The sequence below is a fragment of the Typopeltis vanoorti genome, chromosome 22, assembly GCF_054136105.1.
Source record: "Typopeltis vanoorti isolate ZY-2024b chromosome 22, IOZ_Tvanoo_1.0, whole genome shotgun sequence".
Taxonomy (NCBI): domain Eukaryota; kingdom Metazoa; phylum Arthropoda; class Arachnida; order Uropygi; family Thelyphonidae; genus Typopeltis; species Typopeltis vanoorti.
Genome location: NC_143570.1, coordinates 14,089,662 through 14,112,780, shown reverse-complemented (window position 1 = coordinate 14,112,780; position 23,119 = coordinate 14,089,662). Strand labels below are relative to the sequence as shown.

General features: G+C 35.4%; 1 protein-coding gene across 4 annotated transcripts in view; it reads right to left on the bottom strand.

Moving 5' to 3' along the window:
- The window catches only part of asl (chromosome segregation ATPase asterless), a 385,090-nt gene that overhangs the window by 21,870 nt on the left and 340,101 nt on the right, over positions 1 to 23,119 (bottom strand). For 3 of the 4 annotated variants that reach the window (XM_090412113.1, XM_090412117.1, XM_090412116.1), the window contains 3 exons: positions 15,410 to 15,625; positions 8,758 to 9,078; positions 2,551 to 2,629 (listed from right to left, as the gene is read on the bottom strand). In XM_090412113.1, coding sequence (XP_090268239.1) covers positions 2,551 to 2,629; positions 8,758 to 9,078; positions 15,410 to 15,625 — 616 coding nt within the window. The remainder of the gene's footprint in view (positions 1 to 2,550; positions 2,630 to 8,757; positions 9,079 to 15,409; positions 15,626 to 23,119) is intronic. The other variant, XM_090412114.1, reaches the window with a different exon arrangement.

Here is a 23,119-nt window from a genome sequence, read left to right as displayed (position 1 = left end):
GAAGACTTTGGTAAGAACATAGAAAATAAATATCAAGAAGATGGCAAGATATTCTTGAGGTTGTTGAAGAAACTCAGAAATAGAGGAAAGAGTGCTGTAAAAGGAATTAGAGATGATAAAGGTGACATGAAAACTGGAGAAAAAGATATCCTTAAAGTATGGAGTAATTACTTGGAAAAATTGCTAAATGAAACTAGCAGTGATGACAGCACAGTGATAAAAAAAACTGACCAGGCATGCAATCAGGAATATATATCTATACTTGAAGTAGAAAAAGCCATCAAAGGCCTGAAATGTGGAAAGGAAGAAGGAGTAGATGATATTTGACCAGAAATGATCAAGTATGGAGGTATAAAAGTCTTACAGTAGCTGCACTGCATAGTTCAGAAGGCCTGGACAGAGGGACGAATTCCAGATGATTGGAGTAGAGCTCTCATAGTACCAATATATATAAAAAGGGAAATGAAACAATGTGAGAATTACAGAGGTATTTCCCTACTGAGTGTTCCTGGCAAGATTTATGCAAGCATTCTTAAGAAACAGTTGAGAAGGACTGTGGATGGGAAGCTTGGTGAAGCACAAGATGGATTCAGGCCTCTAGGCTGTCAAGAATCAGATTTTCACTTTACAACAGATAGTTGAGAAATCATGGGAATATAACGAAGATCTGTATTTAAGTTTTGTAGACCTGCAAAAGGCATATGGCAAAGTGCCAAGAGAAAAGCTGTTCAAAATGCTACAGTTATATGGTGTCAATGGGACATTATATCAAGCAATACTTAGTCTTTATGTGAGTTATAAGTCAGCAGTTAAAACTGAAGTACAAGAAGATGGTTTGATATTAAATCTGGTGTCAGACAAGGATGTACATTATCCCCTCTGTTATTCATTATCTATATGGATCACATTATGAAGGAAAGCGGCATTAATCCTGATATCAAATTTGGAGATGTTAATCTCAGTTCTTTACTTTATGCATGTAGGAGGGAAAGAACTTGACATTGTTAGCAGAGCTAATCTCATGTGGTTTGGTCACTTAAACAGAATAGGAGATGAAAGAATAGCAAAACAAGTGTTCTCTGCCAGTTTGGCAGGAAAAAGACCCAGAGGAAGACCAAGATATAAGTGGATTGATACAGTAAAAAAGTGCTTTAGAAGATAGAAATATAAGATCTGATAATGTTGGAGTCTTGACAGATAGCAGACTGATTTGAAGGTAAATTGTTGAGAGGAAGTTAGTAATGATGTAATTTCTTCATGCAGTACTATCATAATATCCTGTACGCCCCTTGAGGGTACATGTCAGGAATTTGATGATGGTGATGAGATAAAGGTAAATAACTTGGTCATCTATACTAGAGTTGGATGAGAAGAATGATGTGAAGTGGTCAATGTTATCTTTAGATGATGTGTTACAATACTGCCATCTTGGGTGAGCAAAAAGCATGGGCATAATGGAAAGAAACTTGTCCAACAGCTTTTGCAAGGGACCAGAAGGTATGATTGCTATTGGTGTAGGAGGCAAGGTTTCTGCATTTACCTATTTCAAATTTAGCCTTGCTTGTTCTACAAGCATCAACAGACTTTAAATGAAGTTGTAGTTTTTGTCTCAAGCCACGTACAATATGCTGTTGGTTTTTTTGGTCTGCCTTGCACACTTCCTTCTTGGAAATGGTATACTTTGCCAATTATACTAAATTTTTGAGAATCCAGTTGATGTGTTCAGTTTTTCTTAACTATTGTATAGTTTTTACTGTTGATTTTCATAAGATTTTTTTTTTACAGTAGTTATAATTTGGCTAAAAATCTTGAATATCTGTAGCAGATTTATTTAATAGGACAATGTTATATGCAGTGTTTCCCAAACTTTCAGCACTCGCATATCCCTTTTAAAATTTTATTAACACTAGCTACCCCTACTTAGGCAAGGCAATTTGAGAGAAGTTATAATAATATTTCCTTGAAACCCAAATAATTATAAAGGTACTTATTTTTTTAACATTTGTGTTATAATAAATTACAAACACGTGAAGCATTTTTAAATTATTAAATATATCTTGACATGAATAATATTTTTAAAATAACTTTCCTTAATAAAATGGTCAATATAGATGATAAATAAAAGAGGGGTAGCACACAAAACCATCTTCCTGCACATCATTCAATGTTAACTTCTGATGGGCAAATTATGCATAAACTTATTGTTCTGCATAAGATTTCATTTACACTATATTAGTATATAAGGAAGAGGATGGATTAGATAACAGAGCCCTGAGGAACACCTGCATTACCAGGAAAATCTGAAGACAGAACAGTATTCTGTCTTCCATTACCATAGTGGGATTCAAACCCACAACCTGTTGGTTGGAAAGCAGGCATGCTAACCATTCAGCCAAATACTGGATTATTGGGTTCAAGGATAATGAATCATGTCATGATATCCTACTCAGAGAAAGTGTGAAAAGCCCAATTTAAATAAAAATTGGACTTTTCATGATTTTATGTATAGTGAACATGTGAAAAATGGATGTTGTAATTTATCATAGTTACCTGATATATTATGTAAGCATTCTTGGTATTCTTTAATTACTGAATTCATTTTATCTCTTGTAATTACAGGCTCCTCTGTCTGAAAAAAACAAACAAACAAAAAAAACTATAAAACAATGTATTTGTGTGTATATATTAAAAACAGTTTATATCTGCATACATAAATTCATGCTCAAGTTGACTCTTACCATAGCAAACTATTCCTTATGTTATCAAACTGTTCTTAATGAACAGTACATAATAACAGAGAGTTAGAGTGGTTTTTGCACATCATTGCATTTATGGCTTGAAATGTTAATCTCCATTATTTCACAATCCATCTGATCACTTGAAACAACAAAACATTCCAACATAAGACATAGCAATAGCATCATGTATTGATTCTATTCCTGCAAATTAATTAGAAGAAAAAAAATTTTCTTTCTTTTTCAAACTGCAGCACTGTTTCACCTTTGTCATTTCATCAGGCTCTGAATTTGATCTCATAAAGCTCCTAGACAAAATTAATAGCCCACACATGTAGACTTCATCGTTTACCACCAAGAAAGAAGCAAATAACTGTTGTTCATTTCTTCTTGACTCCTGTGAAACATGAAAATCATATTGCTATTATCACTTATACGAGGGTGGTCTGAAAAGTTCTTAGCCTAACAATGAAAAAACGAATTTATAATTTCAAAATTATTTTTATTTTTCAACATAATTTCCCTTAAGACTAATACATTTATTTCAGCAATGATCCAGCGCCATTATCCCATCCCTGTAGTGATTCTCAGTAAGATCTGCAAAATACCCCTCTACAGCTATAATCACCCTCTTGATTCGAAGAAAATCGCTGCCCAGCGAGGAAGAGTTTTAGTTTTGGTAAGAGACAGAAGTCAGAGGGGGGGAGCCAAATCTGGGGAATTGGGTGGATGTTCCAATAATTCATAGTGCAGATCCGTTAATTTTTTCCCATTGCTAAAACACTTTTGTGGGCAGGTGAATTGTCCTGATGAAAGATGATTTTTTTTCTTCTGCAAACTGGGTCTTTTATCAAGAATTTTTTCGTCTAGTCTGGTTAAAAGATCAGAATAATATTCCCCGGTTATTATTTTACCCTTTTCAAGATAATTAATAAAGAAAATGCCTTTAGCATCCCAAAACACCAATGCCATGACCTTTCCTACTGATGGAACTGATTTTGTCTTCTTTGGCACTGAACAACCGGCTTCTATCCAAGGTTTTGACTGCTGTTTGGATTCTGGTATGTAATGGTGAATCAAAGTCTCATCCATAGTAATAAATAGACGCACAAAATCATTTTTATTCTTGTTAAAACACTCCAAGCACTGTTCAGAGATTTTCATGTGAGTGTGTTTTTGATCCGCTGTGAGCAAGCGCAGCACCCATCTTGCGCAAAGCTTTTTCATTTAAATTCTTTATGCAAAATATATCCTATACATTCTTTTGAAATGTATAGGATATATTTTGAAATTGTCTATTTCTGAGATTGCTGAGACTATTTCAAATATAATTTGAAATAGTCTCAGAAATTTCACGCACTTTGACTTGCCGGTCATCCAATACCATATCGTGCACTTGATCAATGATTTCTGGTGTTGTTAGACTTTTTGGATGTCCTTCACGTGGATTCAAGGCTGGTACAGCCATGTTTAAACTTGGCAGCCCATTTCTTAATTGTCGAAAACGAAGGAGAAGAGTGCCCATAAACTTTTTATGAACTTTGAATGAATTTCTTTTGCTGTTAAATCTTCTTTTACAAAGAATTTTATAACCACACGATACTCAATTTTATCCATTTCAAAGAATACAGACAACACTTCAGACTGTATAAAACAAACTACTTGATAGAATGACTTGCAATTTCACATGGATGCTTATGACAGATGGACCAACTTAGAGAAAAAAAAAAATGTGACGAAAGTGTTACCATCTATGGTCGAGGCAGAGAACTTTTTAGACCACCCTCGTGTGTGTGTGTGTGTATATATATATGTATATCATAAATCTGTTTTCTCTGATAGGTACACTCATGAGCCAAACCATTACGACCACCAAGCCTGTTTCTGGTCAACCAGACTGCACGATGAGCTGACAGTGTCAGTATCATGGGTATGGAGATTGTTCTCATGGACATCACTGGATCTTCTCATCCCTAATGAACACACCTTCACTGCTGATTTTTACCTGGCATTAGCCTACAAGGTGACAATGGGCCCAATTTATCTGGTCTCTTCCTTTGAACCATGGTTGCATTGTGCAAGCATGGTTCAAAGAGCATATCCAAATATTCTATGTTCTCCCCATCCCTAACTCTCTTTATCTGAATGCCAAAATATTTGTGGGATCATGTGGAATATAGCATCTGCTGGTCAACCAGTGCTTTGCTCATTGGTGACCACCAGGATTATTCTATGTAGTTGGTCCAGAATACTTCAGGACACATTCTGTAGTGAAGCGGGTACAAGGAGTCATCTCAGTCAAAGGAAGCCTAATATGCTACATCTGCCTAAGATGCTCATAAAGTTTTGACTCATTATCGTCAAAACCTTTGTGCACAGTTTTGTATTGAGTGGTTAGTTAGAATTATGTTCAGGATGACACGAAACCAGTATACTGGTTTAGTGACCTTACTTATCTCAGATAATACCAACATGAAATCAATATATTGATTTCATGTTGGTATTATGTCTGTTGTGCGAGTTTCTCCAGTTGGTTTGTCTGTTTTACAAGAATAATACACACCCATGAGTTTTTGGGAAGAAAAACTCTATCACCTCTATATAAAATTCATTAATAATTCATCTTTAATTGAAAAGCTCTTATAAAGGTTTTATGGGACAAACTTGTCTTTCCATTGAGATAAAGTCAATATTGTGTTGTCCTCAGCTGCACTATGGAGATATAATCCTTATATTCAATGCATCATAATCCTTCAATTAATTAGACAATAAAACAATCCCCTTTCTTTACTTAAAAGGCACATCAGAATGCATATATCAAATTTTCCCAAAATTCAGTTTACTTGCAATGCTGAAACAGGTACAGCAACTGGCATTATCCCTATCTTATCCAGCTGTCTATCCTTATTATTACATAGAGATCTCTGTGGAGTCCATAGCCTCATCGAGGGAGGCACTGAACATTTCACCAAACAATAACCAATCAATGCTCACACAAAGCCTGTCACCAATGCTCTTTTTGTATAAAAAAAAAAAAAAAAAAAAAAAAAAAGTGCCAGTACTAATTTTTTGTTAGCAAGAAAAACTGAAGATTAAAAGGAGATGAAACGAAAACTAAAACTATATATATACCTATCTTGTTAATTCCTAGCATGATAATGTTTTCTTTATTAAAGACAGCTGCTGTCTTTAATAAAATTTCTCAAAATAGGCAACCTTTGATGTTTGTCTCACTCATTCATCAGAAATCTTCTTTTCCACTCCAAGAGTTCCATGCCTTGGTGTTGGATGCAGATACTGTAATGAACAAAAACAGTTTTTAACAAAGGCCTCTGTAGTTAAGTCTTCACTAATTTTCTTGCTTGTTTTTAATTTCCTAACTTTGGAAGTGGGGAAAGAAACTAGTAATTATTTTCATTTTTTACTTTATGGTCCAAGGCAATTTTTGTATTTCTTCTTAGATGAACCAAACATCTGTGAAAGTTAGAAGAAACCTAGTAAAATCAATTATATGTTTGAGTAAGGAAATTACGTGAGTAGACATATTAATTAAAATTATATAACGGAATTAACTCACGTAAAATATTATTTATTAGTAGGAAAAAAAAAGTTTTATTTATTTTTTTTAAATAAGTTAGGAAATTTATTGACCATTTTTATTTATCTTACATTAGCTACTTAGGTGGCACCTTTTTGAATTCTCAATTAGTTTAATTAGCTTTATACATATACTGAAGATGCCTGTGATACTCAGGCGAAAATTCTACTAATAAATAATATTTTACGTGAGTTAATTCTGTTGTTATAATTTTAATGAAAATTAATTATATAACACACTTGCGAGGGAAAGGGACGTCTTGTGTTATACTTGACCATAGCATAGGACCGAGAATTTGCCGAATGCTTTCTGTGTGCATATCAGATATATTGGTAGTTTATCACTAGAATGAAAATAATGCTATATAGTGAAAAACACCTCCCCTTGTAGACACTGTACTGTAGAGATGCAAGCAAAACAAAGTAAGGTTTTAGTGTATAGTAAAAACAGCACACAGATACAGTCCATGTGTACTCTATTCAGTGAAAAATAGAGTAATTAGAAACAACAGGAATAAAGGCTGTACTGCATAATTACAAAACAAACAAAGTAAAAGTTTTATTTATATATAGTCCTGCTTGAGGCACAACTTGCATGAGACACAGCCTAGAACGAATGTGTTACTATACGGTATGGCGCAAAAAAGTACTGGATTTTGACACCCTCACCCTCTTCAGTACATGTGCTATGAGATATGCCATTTGACTGCACGTACATTAATAGGAGAGCACATATCGAGTCTACATCATTATATTCAACTCTAGCAATGGTGTCAATGTTGAAAGAAAAGACGTTTATTGTTGAGCATTATCTTCTTTCATATGGAGCTGGTAGAGCAAATGGTCCAAGTTTACGACATGTTTGTTTGTTGTTTCCATAAGCTTCCCCCAAGCAACGGTGTCATCATTGCCTTAATTGAGAGGTTCCAACATATAGGGAGTATTCTGCCACAATGTAAAGGCATTCGGGGAGACCACAGACTGTTAACACAAATGAGAATCATGAACGTGTGCTGGAGCAAGTGTTACAGTCTCTGAAATGCAGTCAATGTCAAACAGCAGTAAAACTTGGGATACCAAGGCGGTCACTACAGAGAATCTTTAAGGAGCAGGGTGCCTTTTCAGGTGGATCAGTGTTTAACAGCAGTGGATTATACTACACAGTGGGAATATGGTGCACATGTACTGGCCAATGTCAATGAAGATCCATCCTTCCTCCATTTCTGTCTAAGCAGTCATATAAACAGATGAACCTACAGGTCTTTTGGTTCTCAAGTCCTGAATTTGTTCAAGAGAAACCTCTTCATAGTGAGAAGGTCATTGCATGGTGTGCAGTTTCGGGCCATGGCATATTTGGGCCCTAATTCATTGAAGAGGGTGGTGTAACCATGATCTTGAATAGTGAATGCTAGTGACCATGTTTAAAGTGTGTTGTGATGGCTGGGAGATCTATAGTGGCAGTATCTATATAGCTAGTCACTAAGTAGATAGTAGATCTCCATGGAGAAGTTCACTGCTGATTTTTTCCATGATTTTTTGAGAGTACTGAAGTGAGGATTTACAGCCATGAATACTTACGACAATATGTGGAAGAGATAGAGTCCTCATCACAAGTCGTTACGCCTGTAGTCGACCGTGAGTCACATCATGTAGACAACCTCCTGGATAGGAGATAACACACGAATGGAAAGTGAGGACAATGACTAAATATAGGCTTGCTTCCATTTGGTAGGTTAGAGTGGATAAAAAATATTGTAAAATGCACAAATTTTGAAACAACTGATGATTCTGAACCAGAAGACTGATTAACCAAGCTATTCAGAATTTTTTTTAAAATTTCTTTCTGAAATCTTTCTGATTTCTTTCAGGAAGCATGGTGCAAATAGCTGTACAAGGTAATTTGATATAGTCATTTATGCAGGAGTTGGAAGAGGAAATGATGCCCAGAGGTCAGTCAGCCTTATCTTTGAGAGATGATGCATGGGGACTGCCTTTTGGATCTTTATGATATGAAATGCTTTTGGATAATGCAATGCTTCCTAAATTTTTAGTTTTAGTGAACAGATCCATGTCTCTTTCAATAAGACAATATCCATGTTACAGACACACACACATTTTTGTTGAGCAAATTGCTGAGGAAAAATATGTGAAAAAATCTGAGACTACACAAACTCCAGATCTCAACCCATCAGAATACCTCTGGAACAAAATGGAACATTTGCATGGGCCAGACCAGTGTATTCATGATGGAAGAATGGTTCAATATACTTGACTCATCACAAACTGGACAGTATATAAAGAGAGTAGAAAGTGTAATACTGCCTATGTACTATTGAGGTATGAATTTAAGATAGTTCATCCAAAATATAATGCTGTCCTAATACTTATTTCAACAACACAGTATCTAGCAAAGGAAAATATTTACCTGCGAACACGTATGCTTTACAGTTCTATATGTGTGGCACTTCAGCTGATTTTGCAGTTCAGCTTCCTTCTGTTGTAATTTTTTCACTTCAGACTGATGATCTTTTGAGAGTTTTTTAACAGTCTCTTGGTATTTCTGCTTTTCCATTTGTAACTGATTTTGATATTTTTGCAACTTTTCCTTTAATTTATTTTCAGTCTCACAAGCAGCAGTTAATTTATGCAATAGATTATCTTTTTCTTCAGTTAATTTAATTTTCTCTAAATCTAAAGCTTTTTTGCAACAAGAAAGATCTTTCTTTAAACTTTTGTCCTCTTGTTTCTTGAAAAAAAAAAAAAAATAATTAAAATGCCTAGAAATATAGAATTTCATAAAGTTGAGAAATTAATATACTAGTAATTAAGTAACTGTCAGTTAATGCCACAATACACAATTTTCTCAGAAAGTGTATAAATATCAAAAAAAAAAAAAAAAAAAATATATATATATATATATTAAGCTTGATAAGATATTCCAAATCCTAAAATTTTAGATAAATTAAAATCACATTTATAAAGAAAAGAATATCAAAATTTATTGAATGTGGGAGTTAATAACATAAGCATACTCTATCTATCCTCTTCATGCCTATTTAACATAAAGCTGAGATCTGTCTTCTCCAGTTAGTCCTGTCTTTTGTAACTAATTCTGCTTCTCTCCATCTTTCTCAACCAGCCTTCTTTCTTTTCTGTCATTCTTGACCAAATTAGTTTAGGCCTTCTCCTTCACTTTTTCCTCCCCCCGTCTCCCTAAGATCAGTGTCAAAGCTACCCTTGGAATTTCTCTTCTCCATTTCCATTTGAGTTGTTTTCTCTTTTTTTTTTGCATGGATAATGCTAAGTTTCTGGGATATATGATGAGACGAGTTGAAATGGAGGTAACGTCCAGTATTCGTAGGTTTTCTATACACAGACAGGTTGATACGGTTATTGGTTTGTTTTTTTATTAGGATGTCTAGAAATGAAAGTTTTTTACATCTTTTTCAATTTCTAATGTGAATTTGATGGTATGGTGGAAACTATTGATTTGGTTGAGATAATCCATTAGTTCTTCTTTTGTATGATTCCAAATTTCAACTCGTCTCATCATATATCCGAGAAACTTAGCATTATCCATATGCTTAAGAAAAGAGCTATACATTACACAACAGACCAAGATGACTTACAAAAAGAATTAACTACAATATCCAGAGAGCTATCCTTAAATGGTTATCCTAAAAGACTCTGCAACAATATCCTCTTTTCGGATATACCACAAAGACAACGTGATGACACCCAATACATCAGTACTATAACTATTCCATTTGTCAGCAGTATTTTCAAAAAATTAGCTATCCTTCTAAAACCACACAATATTAGAGTAGCATTCAAGCCAGTCAATACTATTCGGAAATTTTTAAGAAAGACCCTCATCCATTCTACAAGTACTCTGGAGTATATAATATACCTTGCTCCTGTGGTATTAGTTACATTGGTCAGACCTCTAGAAGCTTCGAAACGAGACAGAAAGAACACACAGGATATGTCAGAAACAACAGACAAGATATTTCAGGCCTTTCTTGCCACTTTGCCTCTACCAACCATCTCATTGAGTGGGATAAGAGTCATATGCCCTATATTGAACAGAACTACCATTCCAGTACCTTCAAGGAGGCTGTTATGGTCGCCCGTTCAACAGGCAACCTAAATAAGAATCAAGGTCTAATCCTACCGGAAATTTGGAAAGCTTTAATCAGATCACTAAACATCAAAGAAATGAACTTTCATGCCAATTACATTATGTCTAGTAACAAATAAATCATGTTCCCAAAACACGCGCATTGTCTCGCACAATACTAATTTTGTATGAATTAGAACTGTCAGTTAAAACCTAGTCTGTTACCTTCATATAGCTTACCAATTGTATTCCCTGAAGATGCCGATAGCAAAAATCGGCAAAACATGTAGGACAATAAATTAAAACCCACTTGACTAACATTCAAACAAAGTGTTTTAGTTACTATACAAGTAGTCAAGGAAGAACATCACTAAAGATTAGGTTAGTTTATAATGATTTCTGATTTCATTGAGTGCAAAAGAAGTACTTTCCTTACTTTTTTTCATTATAAACTAACCTAAACTAACCTAACCAATAAAGATTAGGTTAGCTTATAATGATTTCCAACCGATAAAGGTTAGGTTGGGTTAGTTTATAATGATTTCTGATTTCATTGAGTGCAAAAGAAGTACTTTCCTTACTTTTTTTCATTATAAACTAACCTAACCTGTAATAATTTCTATTGAGAATGAAAACCTATATATAAAACCTATAAACATATTTTTATTACATTTACCAGACTCCTCTAGGAATTATTCACTTTAACCGGTTAAAGTGATTAATTTTAATTATTCTTATTTTTTAATTTTAATAACTGGATTTATCACTTTAACCAGTAATTATTAATAATAACTGGATTTATCACTTTAACCGTAACATATATATATAAATTATTTTAAATGACTGATACCGAGAGATAAAGAGATGACATGGTTTATTTAAAAAGATACTACTAGTTTACTAGTTTCGTTGAATGGATCAACTTCTTCAGGTATCACAATCAAAGAAATATACAAAAAATAACAGACTTAAAAATTGTTAACAGTACTAGTCCAAAAAAACAGTAGTACATTTTGAACAGTAGTACATTGTGATACCTGAAGAAGTTGATCCATTCAACGAAACTAGTAAACTATAGCATCTTTTTAAATAAACCATGTCATCTCTTTATCTCTCTGTATCAGTCATTTAAAATAATTTATAATATTTTCTACTGGGTAAAAATTAATAATCACAATATATATATATATATATATATATATATATATGATGTATAGTTTACTATAATGAATTTCCTTTAGAATAGCACTGATTATGACTTGGTTAGAACTTTTTGAAAGTTTTCATAGGAAGTAGATTTGCTGTTGACTACAGTGAGAGTCAACTGCAAATGTAAGACCAAAGTGAGGATGTTGAATATCAGCTTGGAATGAAGAGGATTAAATTGAGGAATGAAACTGAATGGAGAGATAAATATGGAAGTAAAAGTGGAATCAATGATAACACAACAAATATATTTTATGAGTAGAAAAATGATGATGAGATCCAAGACACTTAGCAAATGAGTAATACACATGAAGTAGATTTAGTACTGATAGTATAGGTCAAGATATCAAAGCAAAGAAAGAAACCTAGATATACTGGTCATTAGCTATGAAAAACTTGATGAAGAATGGTATGATGCAACTAATGCTGATGGTGTAGGAAGGGGAAAAAGGTATATAGCAGATAGCAGAACAAACATTAGAAGATCCCTGTTGATCAACAGGGAGATCATGCTTATGTCACCTATCTTTGGACAAATGCCAATAAGGTTGATTAATGACACATCTCTCAACAATTCACTTAAATCTTTCATGAAAGCATTCAGTTTTTGGTGCATGTATTTATCAATATGTGCTGGTAATTTCTCCATGCTCTAAAAATCTGTTAAAACACCATCAACAGCTATCAAAAGCCTTCAGAGTTCAACTTCAAACTCACCGAACCAATTATTCTTCCTCATTCATTCATTTCCTGCCACTGCTATCATTTAAAGCAGTGTCTCTCCTGTTATATATTTCCTAATGAGTACAGTTTGTAAATCTTCAAAGCTAATGTTACCAGGTTTCTTTTTTCTCTTGGAACCACTGTATAACATTAAAAAATAAAAAAAATCATTAAAAAAAAATTCTACAATAGTGTTAAATCTTACATTTTTGTCTTTAAATTTACTCTAATTGCATCTCTCTCTGCCTAGATGATGATTGTTCCTCCTAGTCTTTATCATGCCACCACACATCTGTTTAAATGACTATACCATGCATACCACTTTTAAATTTACTCTGCTCACACACACACACACACACACAATCTTAAATCTAAGTTCTTTTTCCAAATTTTTAGTTTTAGTAAAAATCTACCACTGATGCCATCTGTTTATTTCCCTACATATTTTAAGGTTTAATAGAATAAATACAGCATATATAAATAATTAAACCACACATTTAATCAATCCTATATTTCATCTCAGTCACTGAGACATCATCATCAGGGAAACAATATTAAAATTGCAAAAATACACAGAAATGTGCACAAAACAATAAGCGGAAAAGATTAGACTGAAAGCCTAAAGTCCTATTGGGGGGGGGGCACCCTCTATGGGTGCTGATGGCTAGCCATAGCTGTTGTGAAGGAGGAGGTTTAACCCTCTCATGCATGAATTTTTATATTCATTTATAAAAAATTATAATGGCATGATACAGTACCATTTAATCTTCCAGTATAACCATGAATTCATAAATTTTGCTAAATTTCTGTCCTCTATATATGTTAAAAATTATGTCCACATCTGAGGACACATCATGCACTAACACCAACAGACTACAGACATATTTCTATGAAAATGACTTAGACTAAGGAATTTATTTTCATTGAAAGACATTACAAGTATGATAAAACAGATTATTTTGTTGAAACACTGCATGAATGATCAAAATTTGGATTACTTGGTACATACAAAAAAGTAGAACAATTAAAATTTGCAGTAGAGCTAAATAAATCAATAACAGTCTTATTCTCTTTGCCTCATTTTGTGTATAGAAAGACTGAAAACATGTATCTTGTTTTACTCTTGTAGTGTACATATCTGAAACGATTGACATTAGCACCTGTTGTCTTCTTTGGGAAGTGTCCACTGCCATCAAAACATTTCTCATGTCACACAGAGTGAGTTATGAGTTTCTTTAGTGCTGGTGGTGTCTGACGTGAAGGGCGTCCTCGTTTCTTTGTTGTACCTAGCTGAGCTAAACCTTGATATATCAAAGCAGTTGCCACTTTTGATTTGAATTCCAACAAATCCAATTTTTCTTTTTCTTCCCATTTCCAAATGATCCATGCATTACAAACAAGTATGTTCAACATATGATAAAAAAATTCTCATATACCATTGTTTGTTCTGGTATCATTTCGATACAAAGTCACAAGAGAGTCCATAAGGCTGACTCCACCCATATGTTTGTTATAAACAGTTATGCTGCGAGGTAGTGGAATTTCAAAATACTTTTTTTCTTTCCTGTTGAACCTCTGACATACACTGACAGGCTCCTTTCCTAAGTAGCTAGATACCACATGTACTATTGAGTTATCAACCCATCTGGTGACAGTAATGCCATCAGAGGACGTGGTAACTGACATATTTCCTCGTCCCATCATCTGCAAATCCTTTTCATTTTTCAGTTTTTTCTGAAAAATTCAACTTGATTTCTTCTGCATGTACCCACATAATAAATATATCATCTTCCTTTAGTTTCTTAATTAGGGGGATGCTCGTGAAGAAGTTGTCTGTTGAAGTTCTTACCAGCAAGATCATGACAAAGCCAAAGTACTACATTTTCACTTGCACTGAATGAGTCTGAATTTTGTCTTCCAGGATCTGCATCTACATAAAGATCAAAACAATATACATAGCCTGAAATGCCTGCCCTCACCCACATTTTGAAACCCCATTTTTTTTGGTTTCTTAGGTAAGTTATTGTTTGAGTTGTGAACATCCCTTGAATGGAATCATCATCTCATCTACACTCTGAAATTCTTCTGGGCTGACAGCAGCATGGGATGTTTCATGAAACTTTTGCAGCACTGGTCTTATATGTATTGCTTTGTCTTTATTTTTGGTAGGTGTTGTATCTGAATCAACAAAATGCAAATATCGCCTTATGTCCTCCCATCTGTTCACTGACATAGCATCAGCTATAACATCCATGCACAGTCCATGTTCAGAAAAACAATACTGCCCTTTTTTTTTTTTTTTTTTTTTTTTTTTTTTTTTTTTTTTTTTTTTTTTTTAGAGCCAGAGTTGTAGCCTTTGGAGAAAATTTTATAGAGAAGGTTATTCCAAAGAACAATCATAGACAGACTAGAAGATGGATGGGAGTAGCAAGTTCAGTGGGTTACAGTTGAATTATAAATGGATGGTAGGTGGCTGTTGCTCACATTATCATAGTGGCAATTGAGTACATTTAGCAGAAAATGGGAAATGGGAGATGCCAGTTCTGTTGAAGACACAATATGGAAACTGTGAGAGTGTAGCTAGAGAAAGAGAAGAGGAGGAGGAGGGAGGGGGGGTTGTGAATTAGACAAATTCTGGACAGAATCAAGAATTTTATCAAGGCTCTTGGTTCACCAATCTAAATGTGAGAGATGTATTCTAAGTTGAGCATATTTGTATAGGGTAACTGGACAGATGAAAATCTTGAGATGAAAGGACAGATGAAAGTCTTGAGAGAAGTATGCTAAGTTTTTTGAAGGCAGATGCTACAAATGTGATATGTTTCTGCCAGGACAGACTAGAGCAGTGTCGGCCCATGTGCCTACATATATGAAATGCATGGACATCCTGTAGTGCATATTTGTGAAGATTGAAATATATAAGCATCCAAAATATATTTCACTGTGCCTTTGAGTTTTATGGGGGAAAAAGTGATCAATATTATTTTGCAAATTTATAAAATAAATAAAACTGGAAATGAAATCCTACCTTTTCTGCAGAGTTTTTCACAATAAAAGCTTTGTACTGCTGGAGCTGCAAGACAAACTCTTCCTTTAGCTTTTGCAGCTGAACAAGATATAGCTCTGATAATTTTTGTTGCACAGTATTCACAGCTTCATCTTTTTCTTTTTTCAGTTGAACTTTTAAAGAATTAGTTTTTTCATTCTCTAAGATGAACAGTTCATTATGTAACTCATTTCTCTGCTACAACAAGAAAAAAAAAAACTTATGTGGATTTCTGTCCAGAATTCTGTTTAATGTTATGTTCAAAATAATTACCATATATATCATAAGGATTCACTAACTATAGAAAGATGATACTGCAGTTAGCTTCTTGATGAGATTAAATTTGTGTATTTTCTATCTATGGGTTGAGACCACTCTCGTGATATGACACATGTAGTGTTAGCCGATGTGCATACATATATGAAATGCATGATATCCTTTAGTGCATATGAGGCATGTCCAGAAAATAAGGTCTAGTCAAGAATTTTTTTAAAAAAAAAAGGTAAAAAGAAAAAAAATTTATTATATGCTAAAATACCTACATGCTTTATTTTTCCACATAGTCACCACTGACTTCCAGGTATTTTTGGTACCATGGCACCAGCTTCTTCATAGCCATGTCAAAAAAAGTCTGCTGCAAGTGAGTTCAACTACTGAGCCATGCTGTTCTTCAGTTCCTTACCTTCTTCAAGCTGCTGAGATGGAAGCCACTGCTTCATATTGCAGGAACAAGAGGTAGTCATTGGATATGAGGTTGGAGCTGTAGGGTGGGTGGCTGAAAAGTTCCCACCCAAACTTCTGAATTTACTGGACAATTCAAGCTGCAGTGTGAACTCGCACGTTGTCATGCAAAAGCATGATCCCTGATGACAATACTCCTCATCTTTTGTTCTGAATTGCTCATCTGACTTTCTTCAGCATTTCACATTACGCATCAGCATTAATTGTGTTCTTCACTGAAGAACACAATTACTGAGTAACACACTTCACTGAGTAAGATCCCTTTATGGTCCCAGAAGACAGTAGCCATAATTTTTTTGACTGACGGTACCTGTTTGAATTTTTTTGCTTTAGGAGATGATGAATGGCACCACTGCATTGATTGTTGTTTTGACTTGACATATGTGTATGAAATTTGCATTTCATCACCAGTCATGATACGAGAAAAAAGTTCATCTCCTTCATTTTCATAACGCTCCAAAAATTTTGGTTCTGATCCCATTTGTTGCCATTTATGCGCATTGGTCAGCATGTTTTAGACCCATCTGGCACACAATTTCTTATGCCCAGCTTTTCTGTCACATTTCATGAATGACTAAGCATGAAACTTCCAGGAATTCGAAAGAAAGTTCTGTAATTGTAAAATGACGTCTTATGAATTTTTGTGTCCACTTTATCATCTGTCACCACATTTCACCAGCCACTGTGCTCTTCATTATGAACACTGTTGTGCCTTTCTCTAAACAAATAACACTATTGCCTGACCTTACTGTCACTCATTATGTTAGGTCCGTAAACCTTACACAGTTATTGGTGAATTTCTGCAGCATGATTGCTTTCAGCCAACAAAAACCATATCACACTAGGAACCTTGCAACTGGCAAGATTTTTTATTGCAGCACTCATAAATTCTTTATTGAAGACAACAAAGAATATCGTGATCAAAGTAAAATGGGCAACAGCTAGTTTATGAGTCATTCTATGCTACCACACATGTGCAATTCCTCTCTCATATCTTATTTGGCAGTAAATTCTGAACAGATCTTGCTTTCTGGATATGCCTCATATTTGTGAAGATTTAAATATATAAATATCCAAAATGTATTTTACTGAGTTTTATGGGGGGAAAAGTGATAGATGTTATTTACAAATTAAATAAAACTGGAAATGAAATCCTACCTTTTCTGCATAGTTTTGCACTTGTTCATTGATATGGATTGTTTCTGCTGGCATTTTGAAGTTCACATGGATACATTAAATCTAGCTTTAATACAGCTCTGCATAGGAGGTATGTACTTAGTGTTAGAAATCAGAGAAGTGAAAAGCTAATAGACTGTTGCATTGAGAATGAACTGTCTATCATTAACAAATTTTTCCACTAACATAACAGAAGACTTTACATCTGGAAGTCTCCTGGAGACAGATTTAGAAATCAAATAAATACAAATACTCCACTTTACAAGTCTCAGATCTGACCACATTTGAGGTTGAACACTCAAAACCTCCCTAAGAATTCTTGATTATATATAGAAGAGAGCAATGCTTAATAGGTGACCCTTCCCTCACAGACCTCCTTCAGTCACTTTCCCATAAGTGCTCTGTTTTTGCACTGTGCCTTTCCTATAGGTACTTTCATGGGCATTGCTCTTCTGAATTGACTGCTATTCCTCCACTTTCTTTTAACCATGTAAGAACAAGAGCAGCCAATGTCCAACTCTAAACATACTGAACAAACTTCTCATCATCTTCTTTCATTTCATCCACCTCAATTCTTTGGAACAATCTGCTCCCCATATTTTCCCCACTGAATACAACCTCCAACTCTGAGAAACATATCAACAGGCTATTTCTTTTGACTTAATCACTTACCAATACATGGCACCAGTGGTGCACTCAGGATTTAATCTTGGAGGGGGGGGGGAGTTGAGTAGACGATTTGAGAATACACGCTACACATTGCATACGACCTATGGCTGAGCATCTACAGCAATCGCCAATACATGATACCAGTGATCTCCTCTGTCCCAGCTCGGGCAAACGAAGTCTGCCCGAGCACTACTTCATTCGCTTTGCGTTCACAGCAGCCGTGATTCCTGAGAGTTATAGGATATTCCTGCTTTATGTGACCACTAATTCATAAGTAGTTTAGAAATGAAAGACACGACACAACATAAATAAAAAAATGAATTTTAATTAGGAAAAGATTTTTAGAAAATTTTCTAGTGTTTTTTGTCCTTTCCTTTTTTTTGGGGGGGGGGGGGGGGGGCAGGACACCTTGCCCCCCAGGTGCACCACTGTAGTGTTATAGAACATGTTCCTGCTCCCCTGACCTTTCATAAAAAATATATACTCAATGGACAAAACATTAGAATTACCTACTTAATAGCATGTAATTCCTCCTCTAGTGCAATTAACAGCCTGTACTCACCATGGCTTTAACTCTAAATGCCACAGGATTGCCAAAGGTAATTCCAGCCATGCCTGTTACAGCATCGTCCATAACTGCTCCTTAGATGTCAGTCCTGGATACACGGATCTGATGTATCACTTTACGGCATCCCAGAGAGATTCGATCAGATTTAAATCCAGGGACCTTGGTGGCCACTGGATGGTCCCAAACCGAGATGAATGTTCCTCGAGACATGCCTGGGTGGTTGTTGCCTGGTGGGGGGCAGCGCACTGTCTGTGGAAACAGACCATCAGCTGCAGGATGTGCAAAGGCCATGAAAGTGTGTAGGTGATCAGCCAGCACATTCTGGTAACTTGCAGCATTTAAGGACCTCTCCAGACACACTAAGAGACGTAATATGTCACATGAGAAGGCTCCCCAAACCATCACAGAGCCACCAACTCCTTGAGGAGCAAACCTAGCATGATGGGGCCATGGCCTCGTGCTGTCGATGCCATACCCACATCCTCCTGTAACTCAGTACAGATTATAATGGGATTTATCAGACCACACTATTCTGATCCACTCTGTAGAGGACCAGTTTTGATGGTCCTGACACCAGGCGAGGTACAATGCCCAATGATGAGCTGTCAACAGTGGTACATGATTAGGGCATCGGCTCAGGTGCCCTAATCATGTAGCCCATAGTATGCAGAGTACACCATACCATTCACTTGCTGCACAGACCTCCGACATTGAAATCAGATGTAATTTGTGCTGCCTGACTGGGGTCGACATAGACTGTCCAAGCTTGTAGAGACCAATCTACGTCGACTCCAGTCATCAAATGGCATGTGATTGGCCACCACTTGCTTGCTGGGCATTGGTATGTCTGTTGATGGTATACTCACAGTAGACCCTTGTTCTACTATGGTTGTCTTGAGGGCAACCATAGTAGAACCTCTATGGTTGCCCTCAAGAACCATAGAGGTTCTTCCACTTGGGTGACAGAATAAACCATCTGTCTTGCACTGATAATACATCCACAATCAAAGTCACTAAGACCACCACATTTACCCATGTTTGTCGATTGCGATACACTGCTGGGAAGCTCAATGTCTGCCTATTTACTGTCCGCATTTGGGTTAGGTACATTTCACTCTGCACGGGGGGGGGGGGGGGGGGTCAACTTGCTATCACCCTTATCTTTAATGTTTTATTCATTGAATGTGTGCGTGTGTGTATATATATAATGATTGGAGTTGAATTCATGATCACCAAAAAATTGAAGAACAGCATAATAGAATTTGACAGTATATCTGATTGAATAGCAAGTATTGTTGTTGAAATCTCAAAAACATACACTCTTAAGATTATCACCAACAATAAGTCATACTGATGAAGAAATTGAAGCCTTCTATCATGATGTATCCCAACTCTACAATAAAGGAAAACATCATTTCAGAATTGTAATGAGAGACTTTAATGCTAGAATTGGTATACAACAATCAGATGAAAGCTCAATGGGAAATTTTGGATATAGCATTAGAGACAACAGAGAAGCAAGGACTTGAAATTCAAGGTTAATAGAATTTGCAGAAAAAGAAAAACTGTACATCATGAATTCCTAGTTCAAAAGTCCAAATGGAAAAACTAGTGAAACTGACTTTATCCTCAGCCTGTGAGGAATTGGAAGTGATCATCATATGGTATGCAGTAAAATCCAAATAAACCACCAAAAATAAAGAAAAATGTTTCAAAGATCAAAGCAAAACATAGATGTACACAAACTCATTAAAAAAGATATATTCCAACATGAACTAAACAATAGATTTAAACATCTTATTATAGATGACAATGTTGATCCATCAGAAAGTAATGACATTATTATTCAAAACCTTTTAAAATGTTCATTTGAAATAGCTGGTAATACAGAACAGAAACAAGACAAAATTTCTGAAGAAACGAAGAGAAATGAAACAGTCAAATAACCTACAGAATAAAATTGAATACACTGAATTGTTCAAAATGACAAGAAAATGTATCACAGAAGAAATAAGAAAATTCAATTGTAAATTCATACAACAAACAACTGTAGTCTTAAAAAAAGCTAAACAGCAATAAACAGATGGTTGCAGTTCAAACTACAAGATGGGACCATAACCAGACAGATATACTATAGCAAAAAGAATTGAAGAATTTTACTCAATATTATATCAGGATGATGAATTAAATGAAGAAGACAGCTACAAAATAGCTGAAGTACTACAGATTCTACCAGAAGAAGTTATGTGGTGCATCCAAAGCTTCAAAATGGAAAAGCAGCAGGTGAGGATGGAGTTAGCTGAACTTCTAAAAACAGGTGGAGAAATACTCTACAAACTCTTAGAAAAACTATTTACTTTATGCCTGAAATAAAATGATGTACCAAGAACATGGAAGAAGGCTACCCTAATTCTGATACATAAAAAAGATTAGGTAGAAGACTTGAAGAACTACCGACCCATCAGCCTACTATCAGTGGTTTACAAAGTGTTTACAAAAGTCTTAGCTCATAGGCTTTGTAGGCCTCTAGACCTAGCACAACCAAAAGAACAGGCAGGCTTTCGAAGTGGCTTTAGTACAATGGACCACACTCAAGTTGTACAGCAGATTATTGAATGGTGTAATGAATATCAGTTACCATTATGTCTTGGTTTTATTGATTATGAGAAAGCATTTGATTCAGTAAAAACTTGTGCAATATTTAAAGCATTACAAAACCAACAAGTGGAGGAGCCATATGTCAAGACCCTCAAATCAGCAATTTTAGTCAGGACCATCAAAACAAGCCATTTACGCTTTGCAGATGACATAGTTATCTTTACTTCAACTGTTCATGAATTATAGACTTGTCTCCATGAACTCAAAATTGCTAGCAAAACAGCTGGCCTAAAGATAAACCTAAAGAAGATCCAAGTTATGTTCAATAGCTATGTCCAACCAGAAATAATAAAAATCAATAATGAGGAAATTAAAAAAGTAGATCATTACATATACTTAAGACAACAGATATCAATGGAACAAAATATCATGGACAAAATTAAAAGACACACGATGCTTGGGTGGAAAGCATTTGGAAAATTACATTCAATATATAAAAGCCAACTACCATTATGCCTGAAAAGAAAAGTTTTTAACCAATGTATTTTTGGAAATTATGGAGACAACTACCGTGTTTGAATAAAAACTTTAGTTTAATATTACTAAAATTTTACAATTCGACGTTTCGACCTTATGTCAAGGTCATCTTCTGGAGTGTACAAATATACACAAGAAACAAACTATACTACAATCTATACTATAATACTATACTAAAATTGGCCACCAGACACAGTTAAAAAATTCAAACCCCACTACGCCCACCCACCCCCAGAATATATGGGGTTCCAAAAATACACAAACAAAACGTACCCTTTCGACCAATAGTGGAAGGAATAGACAGTCCCAATTACCACCTAGCCAAGAAATTAGCGGCAACACACAAGGAGTTGGTAGGTCATTCCCCCTCCTACATAAAAAACACACAACACTTTATAAACAAAATCAAAAACATAACACTCGACAAAGACGACTTATTAGTCAGTTTTGACGTTTCTGCCCTTTTCACTAATGTCTCCATCAATGACACAATTCTCCTACTACAGAGCAAATTTCCGCCCGACATTACGGCCCTCTTTGCCCACGTACTAAAGTCCGGTTACTTTGTGTGGCAAAACAAATTCTACCTACAAAAGGAAGGTACAGCCATGGGCTCACCATTATCCCCCCCAATCGCAAACTTCTACATGGAAACCTTTGAGCAAAGGGCTCTTGATTCCGCCACGCTTCGACCGACAATCTGGCTCAGATACGTTGACGACGTGTTCGTGATCTCGCCGCACGGGCGACAAACGCTAAACACATTCCTCAGCCACCTAAACAGACAACACGAACGCATACAATTTACCATCGAAATCGAAAACCAAAATTCGCTCCCCTTCCTAGACACACTAGTTACACGTCTTCCTTCAGGCAGTCTATCCTTCACGGTCTACCGAAAACTGACACACACAGGCCAATACATACATGCGAATTCATACCACCACCCAGCACAAAAATATGGAGTCATAAACACCCTTAAAAACAGAGCCACAACTATTTGCTCTAACCAACAAGCCCTGAAACAAGAACTAAAAATCATAAGTGACACATTCATAAACAACAGCTATAACAAAAATACTGTCAATAAAATACTCTATAAAACCACAACAAAAACGAATCTAGATTACAGTAAAACCATAGCCATCCCATACATTAAAGGGTTATCAGAAAAAATCAACAGAATCCTACAACATTATAACTTCAATACCACCTTTAAACCACCCACTAAACTTAAAACCATATTCAGCTCCTCTAAGGATCCTCTCCTCCCATTAGCACATCCTGGAGTCTATTGCATCTGCTGCACCTGTAACTCACCGTACATTGGTGAAACAGGACGGACAATCCCTATACGCAAGAAAGAACACATTAGACACATTAAATATAACCATTATGGTGAA